Raw genomic sequence first — 14,482 nt, forward strand, 5'->3', positions numbered from 1 at the left:
ATATCACATACAGTAACAAAAACACACTGTGCAGAAACAGGACTGTCTTACTGATATGTACAGTGAGTGGACACAGGCAGCCTTTGCTTTATGCTTGTACATAAATGTCTAGAAAAGTGACTATGGATTTCAGAAGTCTCAAATTCATACCTGTCCATTTTATTAATCAAATTTTATACATATAAAATAGTGACTTGCCATAAACCATGAAAAATAATGCAGCCTTGTTTATAAATTGACTAAGACAAACAGAACTGATACATGAATGGACATCTATAAACAGAGATGTATAGCTCTGGCCTAAGCACTGCATTGTTACTTTTTGAGATTTGACAGCTCTCTTAAAAGAGTAACTTCATTGCTTATTGGTTGGATTGTGAAAAATATCCTCTTTAAAAACAGTTGGCATACATAGTACTGGAGCCTCATGGTCCATGTTCAGTAAGTGTAAGACCATGAATGAGCTACTGAAATAAGAAATTATTCCTGCACAAGAGATCTGCTGGGCAGTCAGTGGCAGAGATGAGTCTTTACAGTGCTGAGCTAGCAGAGATGCTCTCCCCTCACCCAGGGCATTGCTTCCCTGTGTGATAATAGGACTCACGTTTTCCCTGCATTGCTGGAAATGACACCTGAAACTCAGTATATAACTTGAATAGGCTTTGCTGATGTGACATATCATTTGCAGCAGTTGTGTAGTCCAGCTTTTCTTGCTACAGACCCCCCAAATAGTCCTTCCTGGGGCAGCAGAAGTGACTTTTCTGCAAATCTCATGACTCTAGCACAGGTTATTTGGGTGTTACTGCCTTTTGCTTACTTGTCTGTTCTCACAAAGCATCCTGGTAGGTAGGAATTTTCCAGATTAGCTCATTGCTTTGTTAAAAATTCTGTTCCCAGTGTATTAGAGCGTCATCTGCGCTAATGCAGGTGAAAGGGTGGGTTTAAAGGTACCACATCAAAGTATCGGGACATCTGATAATTAGACCAAAGGTGTGTACCAACCTTTTCAGTTCTGCGAGATGACAGTACAGAGCAGAATGGAAGAGAAATGAAAATTAAAGAGTACGTTCTTAGCAAAATATAGCACTTCTGTCCAACCTTCCTGCATCAGTTTTATTTCAAAGAGTTGGTTGATCTCCAGAAACAGACAAAACATGTTGGCCTCAATCTTCATTTGGCATCAGCAAACTGTAATAGCTGTTGAATCATGCCTTGATTTAGTTAACTGTGGCTTTGTCTTACATAGCTAGGACTGTCAAAGAAAAATTATGGAAATATTTTATTGGCTGGATTTTGACTCCTTTTTTATGATTAAAATCTGAGAGCTGATGGTGATTTTTCTTTTCCTGCAGTTTTTATGACATTTCATTTGATGAATATTGCCTCTCATCTGCCATGAATATTTTCTCCCCTGTGTCTCTAGCTGTTGCCTGAGCAACATGTTTTACCTTTAATCAGTGGGGCATTGCATTCAAAATGCTGTACACAGTTCTCCTCAATGAACTTGTACATGAACTGTAACAGTTCGTTCTTTGCAATTAAATTAGAACTGTAACAGAATGCAAGAAGAGAGATTTAATACATCTGTATGCATACAAATGCTTTCTGGAGTCAAGGAGATAAAGTAATTCTGTGCTAGGTATTTAGAATTTAGATTTATCACAGGACCAAATAAAATCAGGGCAGTCCCCAGTACAGTCGTCATTGCTGTTGCTCTCTTTCCAACATCATAGATAAGAGAAAAAAGGCTACTTTTTTTGTGCGGACATGTCCTTGAAACACCACAGTTTGCTGCCTACCTCCTAGTTCATACTGGTACAGGCATTTATTAGGACAGTGTTGGAATAATTTAAAGAAAATGGGGTTGAATTGCTCTGCTGTAAAACAGAAAGGATGTGAAAGGACTTCTCATGTGTGCTCAACAGACAGGTAGCTCTGCTGAGGCACAGATTAACTAGGAACTGGAGTGGTCTGAGTGAATACCTGAGTGAGAGTACTGATTTTTTGTGGGTTCCCCTCATCTCTGCACCTGCTAATAAGATCAGAGGGGGAATGAGCCATCTCCAAACAGAATCTTGAGCTTTCTGGTAATTTTGTTCAATGAGCCTGGCCTGTCAGGTGCACATGGGTATCACTGTCTCTGATGCGTGATTGTTCTCTCATCTGTCACATAATTTGTCAAGGCCACTTTCTGTTTCTTGGCATCCTATTGTTTCTTATGGAAAGCAGTGTAAGTGGTTTGGGGGCATGCTGGCATTTAGGAAAGTCAGTGCAATTGTAGTGAACAGCCAAAAGAGATCTGTGAAACAGAAGGCTGTGATAACTTCACTCCAGGAGCTCTGAGGAGTATTTTCTGGAATGTTGCTGCTTTTTTCCTAACTGCAACCATGAAGCATTTTGCATTGCCACCTGCTGCTAGAGACAGGCACTGCGTTGCCTTTTAAATCTCAGATACTCTGTTGTTGTGTCCTGTTTTGAATCACCATCAGCTTGTCACTCAGCCAGCCCATTAGTATTCTAGCTGAAAACATTGTAGATAATCAGGAAGGGAGTAAATGCCCACCCTTCATTGGAATTACTGGCTAGCATTGTGGATTTGCAAAAGTAATGAATAGTTAAGTTCAAGCTCTTTGGGAATGGAGCAATGCCTGCGAAGCCCAAGGTGCAAGACACATTCGTTGGTACAAGAAGGGAGTAGCAGCAAAGTACCAATACATGCTAGCTAGGGCTGCTTCACTCAAAGACAACTGAGTACTCCCACCAACCCCTAAATTTTCTCCTCGCGGGCAATATCAGAGTATCACTGTGCTACTAAATCCTCAAGGATTCTCCAAGTGAAGGCAACTTAATGCTGGAGTATATGTTACTGGGCAGCCTGCCCAACAAGGTCCAGCCCAGGATGTGATGCTTCCAGACCTTGCCTACGCTGGTTATCCATGTTCTCTGCACACAAGCTCTCCCCTAGCAGCACCTGTCACCGAAAGTAAAATGAGTAGGGCTGGGAGCTGTACACGAAGGGCATCAAGCCAGTGCACCAGGAGCCAGGTGTGTGATCTCCAGGGTGTAGGATCACACAGTCACAGAGCCTGACTGTAGAAGTGCACGCTGCTCTCTGCAGCAGTGGCGTTACAGCTATTTGAAACAATGCACGATTGTCCTTTGATCCAGAGCCCCAAGACTGACAGTAGCCCATGCCAGAAGCTTCAGAGAAAAATGGCATGAAATTTTAAGGAAAAAACACTGCCATTAGGACATGATTATTCCTTACCTCATTGCCTCAGTCATTGACATAGACCTGAGACATGATCTTAATTTAAAACATACCCCATCTAATACATATATGGTTTTTCTCATTACCTGACTTGTTTTTGAGACCTGCTAAGCTTTTGACCTATGGATATCTAGTAACACTGAGTTCCACAGGTTCAGAACTCCCTTAGTGAAAACAGTTCAGTTTGACATGCTGCTGTGCTATTTCAGCACTAAGTGGCTTCTGCAGGTGAAGTCCTAAATACTTTTTTTTAAGTGGCAGAATACTATATAGTTTATTCCACCTTAAGGTTTCATAATTTCAAGTTATGTTTCAGCTTACTCATCTCTTTTTAGGAGACCAACATGACCAGGCCAGTATGATGATAATAGGTGTGATTCATTTTTCCAGTATGCGTGTTTTCTTTTTCTTCTTTTTTTTTCTTCTTTTGCATGTGATTACTCTCAGCCTGTCACGTCGCCTTGTTTAATTCAAAACGTGCTTCTTGGCAGCTGTAGCAAATAAGCAATATTTCTCTTTTCATGTGCAAAGAAGAGACTGTGACAGGATAAGAAGCTTCTCCAATGTAAGTGACAGCCAGAGTATTTTTTTGAATTAAGATTAGGATAGGCAGAATGAAGGCTTCCTTGGATGAATAAAAGAACTCTTCCCATTAAGATCCAAAAATAAAAATCATGCAGAGCTGTTGTATTTCTGGAGAATATAGAAAAACATAGCACATTGGTATAAAACTGATCAAAAATATTTCCATAAAATCTTGTCACATTTCAGCACTGTGCTTTATTGAGGAAAATCCAGCAACACCCCTTGCCCCAAATGCAACCAGCCAAGCCTCCACATCTTTAGTTACGATGACAGCACTTGCACTTTTGGAAAACAGGTCATTTATGTGAGTGCTTAAATACATAATTAAGTACACAATTTTAAGGCAATCCTATTTGTGATTGGAAAGCCTGTATTTCTGTGTTGGATAGTCTCTCCTAAAATTCTCATCCTTAATGCTGTCCTTTGGGGCTGTCTGCTTGCTTATGTCCATGTGCCAATCCTACTGGCATTGTCAGGACTCAGCTTAAACCTGAGAGTCCAGTAATGCTGGTCCCATTGCAGCTGGCTACGTGTGTGGGTTTACTTCATGCTGAGGTGGCTGTGGTCCCAACCACTAGCATTGTTGGGAGTGTTGTGGCTGCTGTGGGTGACATAACAGGGGACTGAGACACAGCTGACCCACCATCCCCTACTAGCATTACACTGCATCTGCACCTGGCTCCTGGAGGTGGTTCAGGCACTTAGTGAGCACTGTGTTTTTCGTAATATGGCACAGTATGAGGGAGGCGTCATTTGAAGCTGTGCAAATAATACCACCAAAGTTTCATCAGTTAAATATAGCAACTGAATCTTGTGAACATTTTTGTGCATAGCATAACTAAATAGGTTATGCAGCTCTCTAGCTATCCCGAACAATCTGCTGAATTCCAGCCTCATGCTGCCCATTGATTGCAACTCTAATGGCTACTCAAGTGCACTGCATCCCCTGGCCCCAGTCCAGTAAAGCACTTAGACATATGCCTATGAGTTCCCTAGCTTGGCAGTAGGCTGTTAGCCCTTGTCAGCATTTGAGTGGCTTACAGCAGTGTCAAAAGGCCCCTAGCTGTGGATGCAGAGGGGGTCCTGTGTTTGCAGTGGAGTCTCTGGAACCCTCTTTCAGGCAGGTTTGATTTAGAACCAGAGGATCCACCCGCACAGTGAAGTGAAGCACCATGCAGAGATAGGGTGCCGTGCTAACTATCAGTATGGAGCTAGAGGTATTTTAGCTTGCGTTATCATGGACGGTGAGCAAATGGGTCCTGCTCAGAGGACAGATATCTACAGAGCCTTCTCTATGTGCTTATCAGGCTGGCTGATAAAACTCTGCTCCACACCATGCATTACTGTCACAAAGGGGACTTCTCAAGAAGTCTCAAGACTACTCATTTCAGAGGTTAATACTGAGCTGTCTCAATATAGTCCACATGAGATAAACATGAATTAAACACTAGAAACTGTCCCTCAGATTTGCTGGCAGAAGTTGTTCTTCCTTCAAGATTCTCAGCAGTAAATAGGAAAACCCATTTTCATTCCAGAACCAGAATCGGTACCAATATGCAGGCCTTGCAGATGAGCTGAAATGACCATTTAAAACATGAAAACTAAGAGTTAAAGATACTGAAAGTGACTGGACAGTGGACATAATTATGCAAGAAGACCTCTTACTACTTTTTAGATAGCCCAAAGCAGAAGTTATTATTTGAAGTGATCATTATTATTTTGAAGTGATCAAAATCCAGTTAGCCTCAGTACAGTGAATAAGCTGTCCACAGCTGAAAAATAACACGCTGCAGAATACAGAGCAGTGAGTTGGACATCATTTATGCAACAGACCATTTATGGATATTTTTTCCCCCACAGTAGTGTGCAGTGTGAAGATGTTACTCAGAGCACTAATTACAGTAGAACAGAGTATTTATTTGGTCTAAAAATATTCCCACTGAGACCAATGGAATGGCTATCAAAACCAAAAAACATTTCCCTTCCACTGCATAACCCAACTTCCTGAACTTAAAAAAAAAGCTAGATGGAGCCGTCTCCAAAACCTCTTTTAGTGAGGATCACCATGGAAATCGCAATAGTTTCCTTTAATACTGTAACATATATTACAGAGAGATAAAGGAACTAATACTTCATCTGTGTGTGATAGGTTTTATTTCTTTGATGCCAGATGAAAGGAGTCTCTTTGGCAAGGAAATGGTAATGTCTTGTTGTTGCATATATATCCAAATTGGAAATTATGACACTTCTCTCTGCTTTCCCAAAGCAAAGAAAACAATTCAGAAGCAATGGCAGACAGTGCCTTGGAGTTTTTTACATGCTGGGTGTATGATTCTGCTTGTCACAGCAAAAACAGAGTCTCTATTTAGCAGGGAAAAACAACCAAAAAAACCCCAATTCTTGTACTCTCTGAAACCCCAGCAAAATTCCAGGAGGGAACAGACATGAGATCCATTATTATATCTATATTACTGAAAGAAACAGTCAGAAATCTGGCACCCAGACAGTGTGAAATCAGAACAAAAACAAATCTAATCAAACCTTCAGAATAACTGCCCAAGTCCAAAAAAAGCAAAACAACAGATTATGTACAAAATGCAAGGTTATGGGGGAGATCAGTCTGCTCCTTTCTGCATGCTTATTGTCGTGTTGACTCGTGGTATGTTTACAGACTGACTAGGAATGAGTGAATTGAATAATGCATTCATCAAACAGCATAAATATTTTTGCTGCTCAGCCAGCTGGATGTTAACCAACCTATTAATATTTAGTTGATGAATATTCACCCATAGAGATGCTTTCATTGGTCTAAGTGCTCCAGCTTAAGTGGATAGCTCTTCTCCATACCCTATTGAATTCTGAAACATCCGAGGAAAATAAGCATTTAAGGTGACAATGAAAAACCATCAGTGAGACTGGAAGAACACATTTCAGCATGTTGCTGGTAGGTGGCGTAATGTGCCAGCTGTCCTCAAGTTCCCAAGACGTGCCAAGTGACTTTAAGGACATGCTAGTGATGGACATCTTATTTCTTTCAAACAATAGCCCAAACAGTGGCTAGTGATGATATTAGAGATCCATGTAGGAAACAGAGATATTAGTATAAAACAAACACAGACAAAGCAGCAGTGTAAATGAGGCATGAGAAAATACATTTCAGAGAGACACAAGCAAAAGATATGTGAGAAAACATGCTTCAAAGGCAAACTTGCTAAACTAGGATTGCACGAGGCATAGGTCCTTCCTCTCTTCTTGAAAACATGAGATTGAATAGGAGGAATTCTTTAAACTCATTGTAAGAAGGCATGGTATTATTATAATTACTTGTTATTCATTGTAAAGCAGTACTATCAATGCTAAAATTGAGAGTCTATTATTGTACAAAGTGTGTCTGCTGAGTGCAAGTGTCCTTGGTCTCAGTATTTGCCCACTAAATAGAAAAGACAGGTGCAGGGTTGCGAGAAAGGCTTATAAAACATGAGGAGAATGAACACCTTCATCTGAGCCAAAAGTCATGGGTTGAGAGATGTTTCCTCAGCCATAAATAGGAAATGTAGGGACAAATATTTTTCTTGGGCAGAAACAGGCAGACCCTTTTCTCAGGAAAAGACAGTTTCTTCTAGACCAGATGTGGGGTGTTGAACACTGGGGTAGCACACTGGTGTCAGCATGGCTTAGACACAAAAACCTTCATCCAGCACTCCTGAGCTGCATGGTCACCTTTGTGTCAGTATGTTAACAGTAGTAACCCGCACTGGAAATCAGCGGGGAGCCTTCTGAGAAATGCCTCCATGTACAACAGCAGAAGGAAAATGAAATAACTGTGTAATTTCTGTGCAGTTCTTCTCTGGAATAGAGCTTTCTCTCAAGGCAACCTCAACTTCTGTAATCGCCTTGATTCTGGGGAACTGACTTCAGAATTTGCCACTGTTGATGTTCTCATTTCTCTCCTTTCTTCCTGCTTTCTGTCTCTCAATTCACTGCCATTAACATCAGATTTCCAAGTATTTTTGGTGGCATTCCTAATCCCCAAGTGCACCAGTATCCTCACCACTTTTATGCACTCCCTCCTTCATTTTCTGGCATTTTAGGCTTTCCCTCAGCACAATCAGTCTTTGGGCTACCATCTCCCTCAGCTCTGGGATGGAGAGATGAAACCAGAAGCCGCTGTAACTCCCTTAATCACTGCTGTATTTTATGAAGAGTAAAAAAAGGTACTGGGGCGGGCAACAAGAAGGTTTCCTTTATATGCTTTCTGTCTGTCTGCTGTTTTATACTCTATACTTCAGCTTCAGCGATGCTAGAGGAGAGGAAAGAGGCCAGGACATGGCCTTAATCTTAATCCCCCTTCTTCTGATCTCAACTTCTGTTCATGATTCAGCCAAATGCCCAAGACTTTAACGAGAAACCAAGCCTGGAGTCTCCATTTCAAGGGAATCCTGGATCCACCATGTTTCAGTTTACTGCAGCAGAAACCCACCTCCTGTTCACTGGTGTATTTTCTTCTCTCTTCCTTCGCAGAGCCTAAAGGAACTTGCAGATTAGGTCGGTCTGCGTCCACATCAGGTGTGCCTCCTCCATCTGTTACTCCGCTCAGGCAAGCCAGTGATCTTCAGCCGAGCCAGGTACCATCGTTAGCCAATCGTGAATGACTTCATGTGCTGCAACATGCCAAATGTTTCTCACCTCTGTGTCTGTCATTTGTTACAGTAAATGATTTTTTTGGTTTTTGTCTTTATTTTCTGTGCGTGCGCGTGCATCTGTGTGTGCGCATCTCTCATTGGCAATGAAATTCCATTGGCCGCAGCCAGTAGAATTTTCTTTGCTCTTAATTCCTTATATCCTTTTCTGTCTTCATTCTGTAATATAAATGTAGTAAAACTGTACTATATGAATTGGCTGGGTTTTTCATTTTTTCATGTTTTCTGTACTTTTTTACTGTCTTTAAAATTTATCAAACTTTGATAAATTTAATCTATGTTTTTATGTAAATTTCTTTTAAATGTCTTGTCTAAAGCACTTGCACCAATGTTTGTCAATGACTTGTACATACCTGACTTCTGCCCAGTTGTACTTTAATATTTGTGCCAGTCTCACATTTGTTTTGAGCTTAATGCATGCTTGTATTACACTGTGATTTATCACTGTCCTGAAAACTGCTCTTACAGCAAGTTATTTTGTTTAGTTAAGGCAGCTAGACTCTCTTCAGCTATAGGCCATGTAATGCTTACAGGACTATTAAATAGTCCACTGTAGTTATATTTATTATATATTGTTAGGAATCAAAAACCAAATCAAAGGGGTAACATCTCCTTGTATCTTAAACAGAGATACTTTTTTTTGTCCTCATCAAAAACAAAAATGCCACATAGACCGTTGAGAAAGAAATGAAAGTGTTTGGGTTTGGCAAATTTCTCCAAGAGTGAGAAAATGAAAAAGAAATAACGTCATGGGAAACCTATATTTACCTTTATTTTATATGCTAATACTGATATTGTATCATTTTGCTGTGCAAACCTGTATTATTAGTTTGACAGAACTAACTGCTGAGAGTAGCAATTGAGAGAAGTTGTTTCAGTTAAACATAATGTAAATGCCTTCTGTCAAGCTCAAAGCTTTCCAGTATTCTATCACTTGTGTGTATGTGTACAGGCCTACACATCACTGTGTATGTGTGTGGGTATATATATGCACAGAGACATAAACATGTATGTATATATGTGCACATACACATATGTACGCACACACACAAGCACCCTTATTTAGATGGTGAATTTTCGATTGGCTGTCAGGGAATTAGTCCCCATAATCCTATTGAATTTCAATGAGATTTGAGTGGAAAACTCCCTGAGGGCTGCTTTGGAATAAGTAAATAAATAAATTTGTATTTAAGTTGTTTGTAGCCTGGTGAGTTGCTTCTAGAAGGTCTTGACCAAAGTAGAGACCAGAAGAGTAAGGTTGATTTATTCAATCCAGATAGCCAACTACTTGTTAGGAAGGTTATATTTGGGTAGCCTAGTCCATACAGGTTAAAATTCTTTAACCTGCAAAACTGATGCTATTGTATTACTTTTGAACCCTGCTGGACACAATGCCTAACAGAACTTTGCACATGTCTAAAGCATATTTTACATTAAAAAAAATCAAATCCATAATGGAGATTCAAAATGACAGCCCATTTAAACACCACATCAAGTGTTCCTTCATCTAAGGAAGAAATTAGGGTAGTTCTGCTTCCAAAGGTTTTGAGTGTCACAGTGTTCATGTAGTATATGATTTTTGATTAAATGGGTCTTACAGCAGACATGATGCTTTGCTGGTTACTCAGTGGTAGAGGCACCTTGGGTGTTTTGAAGTGATTTTAGTCTCTCAGTTCATATTAAGAACTAAACAATAAGCCTTGAAAGCAGAAGCTGATGTGATAGAAGAGATAATGAGCCTCTTAGAAGCTGCAGCCAGGGTTCACTGAAACTGTGGAGGAAAAATCCACCTCACTTCATACAAAAGAAAGGAACAAAGATGATAAGAGGAATTTTCAAGTGACTGTAGAGGGTGATCTTGTTAATTGAATAATGTATGGTATGGACATGGCTTCATGAAAAACAAGAAAAACTAGTAAAAGCTTTCTGTCCCTGTAAGTCTTCCCTTCAAGCTGTCAATCTCTTACTGTCCATCTATTAAGTTGTCGTTTATTATGATGGCATAATTTTTTGAAGGGGTGGGTTTGACCCTGATTCCAGCAGAATGACAAAAGCCTTATCATCTCCATGGCAGATACAAACATTACTTTGATTGTCTTCTTTATACACCTATTCTATCGTAATGTGCAAATAATCTATGACACGTGAAATAAGTTTGGAAATGGCTGGGTTGTTAGCCCATTCTGAATCTGACAGATTGTGGCATACAGGGTATTTATTTTTGTGTGCTGTGGCTATTGATTGTATGGATACTGGTTTCCTTAACCACATCGTAATCAGCAGTTCGACTTTCCAAAAGATTAAGAGGACGCATCCTGTTATCCACCTCTTTGTTAATGAGATGGGCACAGCTAACATTCATACAGGGATACAAGATCTGGGAAAGGGCAGATTACTGTTAATCGGTTTTCTCAAATCTTCATGGACCCCAAACTGATGTTTTTCAAAATGTTTAACTTGGGAAAAAAATCAGATTTGCAACTGAACTCTCAAGGCCCATCATTTTTGATACAGAATCATTCAAGGAAGTGGTGAGGATGCTTACTAATTAAAAATAGGTCTGATCTAAGGAAACCTAAATTATAATTCCAATCAAATATTGGCTAATTATGTAACTATTGATATTTAACTCCCCTATGCCTTATTTTCTTGTTTGTTTATTGGTGTAGGAATTGTGAGGATTAACCAGTTAATATTCACGGAACATATTTATGGTGTATTGATGGTCAGCATTATAGCGATCACTTATAAATAAAAAGTAAGAGCTTACAAGCAGAGATGAATTATGTGGCTGGTCTCTGATGGAGAACGCTTTAAAATTCTGTAGCGTAGCTGCGGCCAGCAGTTAACAACACACTGAGCCAGACAGAGAGCATGCTGTTCTGTACGTAGTTTTGGTAAATGGTGAGGGCATTTTGAAAGAGCTGGTTGCAGGAAGTAACCTTGGATGAAGTCATGAATTGACTCAATTTAAACTGAAAGACAAACATAAGTTTATCTTGGAACTGAAGTTATTGATTGTGTAAGGACAAAGTTTAAGAAATTAAGGAAGTAGCAGAGGAAGTCAAGTGGAGAGCTTGGAACTGTAGTATGGCAGAAGCATGGAATATATTTGAGCTACAGAAGTGGCATATAGCTATATTTCCTAAATACATACCTTAATATAAATATCTTAAAGAGGAGTGTAAGTAGCAGGGAAGTGTTCTAGATATCACAGAACATAATGCCTTGTAAAGGTTCTCCAGTGTTAGCAGAGAGCTTACAGGGAATGGAAAAATGTTCTAGAAAGTACAGTAAGTTATATCTTAGAGATAAGAAATGTGTGAATAAAATTAGAAATAGTGGAAGTCCATCTGAGTTTGGCCTTTATATGGAAATGAAAACAAGTACCAGTTGTTTGTAGCCATCCAAGTGGACAGAGAACAGTAGAAGTTAATCGCCATGTGAGGTTTATAAAGTAGAATAAACATGGTCCAAGGATGCCCCAATAAATAACTCATCATCCATATTGCTGGAGCCTCTGTGCTGGTGCCTAAGACTGCCGTAGCAGGCATGGTCAGGTGCTTCACCCTGCACAGGTAAAAATGCTCAGTCATACCAGGAGACCCCCATAGTGAACAGAATTGTTCACTTGTGTAAAGCGTATCACAGGTATCACTGTGATACAGTGATGTTTCCCTGCTTCCTATCATTATCCCCACCTTCACCTCAGGGTAACAAAGGATTACACTCTATTGATGGACTCAGAAATCCTTGTTGCATACAGGATACATGTGCACTGAGCATGTCTGTCACAAAAGAAGAGAACGTTTCAAGCAACCTGCACTGTGGAAGCCCCTCTGCTGGAGAGCAGCGCATCTCGCATCCATATTTTTAATGCACACAAAATCATCTCTAGGTCACTGCCAGGCTTCTCCGAAACAGTCTCAGCACATAAAAAACCCACTGGTTTCCATTTTAAGAAAAAGGAGCCAATATAACTATCTCTAGATTTTCTGCTGCAAATGAATTTTGCAAAGTGAAGTTTGTTTTCAGTAAGATGTAGACAGCTATTGGAAAATCACATGTATTAAGCTGCATAGCAGCACAGCAGTGCATGTTTATAACGAAGATCCACAATCTGAAGGAAAATACACCCTTTGAAAACAAAACTCCTGATAGTTACAATGTGGAATTTCAGCTTTTCTGCAAAGCAGAGCCTATTTTCCGACAGATTTCCACAAAACTGTGTACCTTATCTGCAAATGTGCAGCCTTCTTCATACTGCCTGTTAGTTACTTGCTTTTCAGCAGGAAGACAGCACTGTCCTTTACTGTTGCCTCCTTGAGGTATGCTATCTTAATTCTGAAGGTTTGCATGCATCTTAAGGTCTGGTGTCTTCTTGTGGGGAGGACAAGGCAGTGACATCTAGCTCCAATTTAAGCAAGGAAAGAAGATTTAAACTTTACAGTGACGATCAAAGTAAAATCCAGAAGCCATGCAGAGATTAGAAGGAATAATTCAGAGGAGGGAATGAAGATACATGGACAGCTATGAATTAAGGAGTTTCAACTTGCATTGAAGGAATGAAGAAAAAGCTAGGAAATGTATCAGAATCAACACTGAGATTTTTTGTGGCTTATTTAAAAAAAAAAAATGCAGCTCAGTTCATTACTTGCCTGGTATCTGCCTGAGCCCGCAGCAAGTTGAGATGGCATTTTTCTTCCCCCATATGTCCCCATCAGTGAACACGACACAGAAGGCCCACGTGATAGACAAACTAACCATTACCTTCCAAAATTGAGGAGAGCTTTCACTTATTTTATGATTTATCTGAATATAATATAGCAAAGGGGAAAGGCCTCCCATTCACAGAATGGACTTGACCATGTAATTATTGTCTTGCACCAAATGAAGGGAATCCATCAATAGTTTGAGTATGTATCTTTGATAGGCAAAAATTTTAGATACAAGTTGGCTCCTTAAGTTCGTATTTAGGTAGCTAAATAATAAAACAGACTTGTGGAAGGACCGAGTGTACTCTTCAGCTGAGAGCTATCCTACCTACCTCTGAGATGTCTAAATCAGGGGTATAATACAGGTTCCCTGTGGGTAATATGAAGAGAGGTGCCTGCAGAGGGGATTCACCTAGCTAAACCCTCAGTGACCATGTAGAGCTGCATGTCTGTTACCTTGGATAACACGGTAATTTATCCTCCTAACTTAACCACCTCTGTCGGTTGTAGAAAGCTAGCTGGGATCATTCCAGCTCTGTGTGTGTTAGAGGCTCCTGGACATTTACCACTGAACAGATAACAGTCATTAAAATTTCCATTGCTAGGTAATAGACATTTATACCTTTTCAGACTTAATCCACAGGTGCTGAGTGTTAGGGAGAAGCTATATGGATGATACGGCTGGGTCCTACCTACAGTTAATCTTCGAAATGACGTGCTTTGGGCATCTTCCCTCCTGCCGGGCTTCATAGTCAGACTCACTAGCAGTGCCCAGGGGAGAGCAGCAATGTGAAGTGGTGTTGGAGTGGGGGGCCTGGCTCTCGGGTTTGGTGTTTGACCTCAGTAAGGCAGCTGTTTTAAGGAAATGGAAATCCAAGCTTTGCGGAGTCCTGACAGCAAGAGACCAGGATTTTTCCAGCATAGTTTTCTAATGTATTAACGTAGGTAGGGAAGTAGAAAGCAGATTTTTCTACTTTAAATATGCAACTGGAAGGGGTTTTGTTATCGTATTTATTTCCAGTTGGTCTGAGATAGGTATAATGCACACCGGTTTATGTTCAGCAAGAACATGAGAAAATACCCTCTTCATTGTTTGGGTCTGTGCTGCAGAAGTCCCGGATGAAAATGCACTTTAACACCTGTTCAAAAGGAACAGTTTGGAAAATCCGAAAGGATTAGGAAAAGCTTTATTCTTCCCAGAGCCGGGAACG

At 40.2% G+C, this 14,482-nt stretch overlaps 1 protein-coding gene across 1 annotated transcript in view; it reads left to right on the forward strand.

Moving 5' to 3' along the window:
- Window positions 1-14,482, forward strand: part of NYAP2 (neuronal tyrosine-phosphorylated phosphoinositide-3-kinase adaptor 2) — a 175,115-nt gene that overhangs the window by 141,537 nt on the left and 19,096 nt on the right. The window contains exon 6 of the mRNA XM_050902730.1: window positions 8,378-8,481. Within this exon, the coding sequence (XP_050758687.1) occupies window positions 8,378-8,481 (104 nt within the window). The remainder of the gene's footprint in view (window positions 1-8,377; window positions 8,482-14,482) is intronic.

The sequence above is a fragment of the Gymnogyps californianus genome, chromosome 10 (assembly GCF_018139145.2).
Source record: "Gymnogyps californianus isolate 813 chromosome 10, ASM1813914v2, whole genome shotgun sequence".
NCBI classification, from domain to species: Eukaryota; Metazoa; Chordata; class Aves; order Accipitriformes; family Cathartidae; genus Gymnogyps; species Gymnogyps californianus.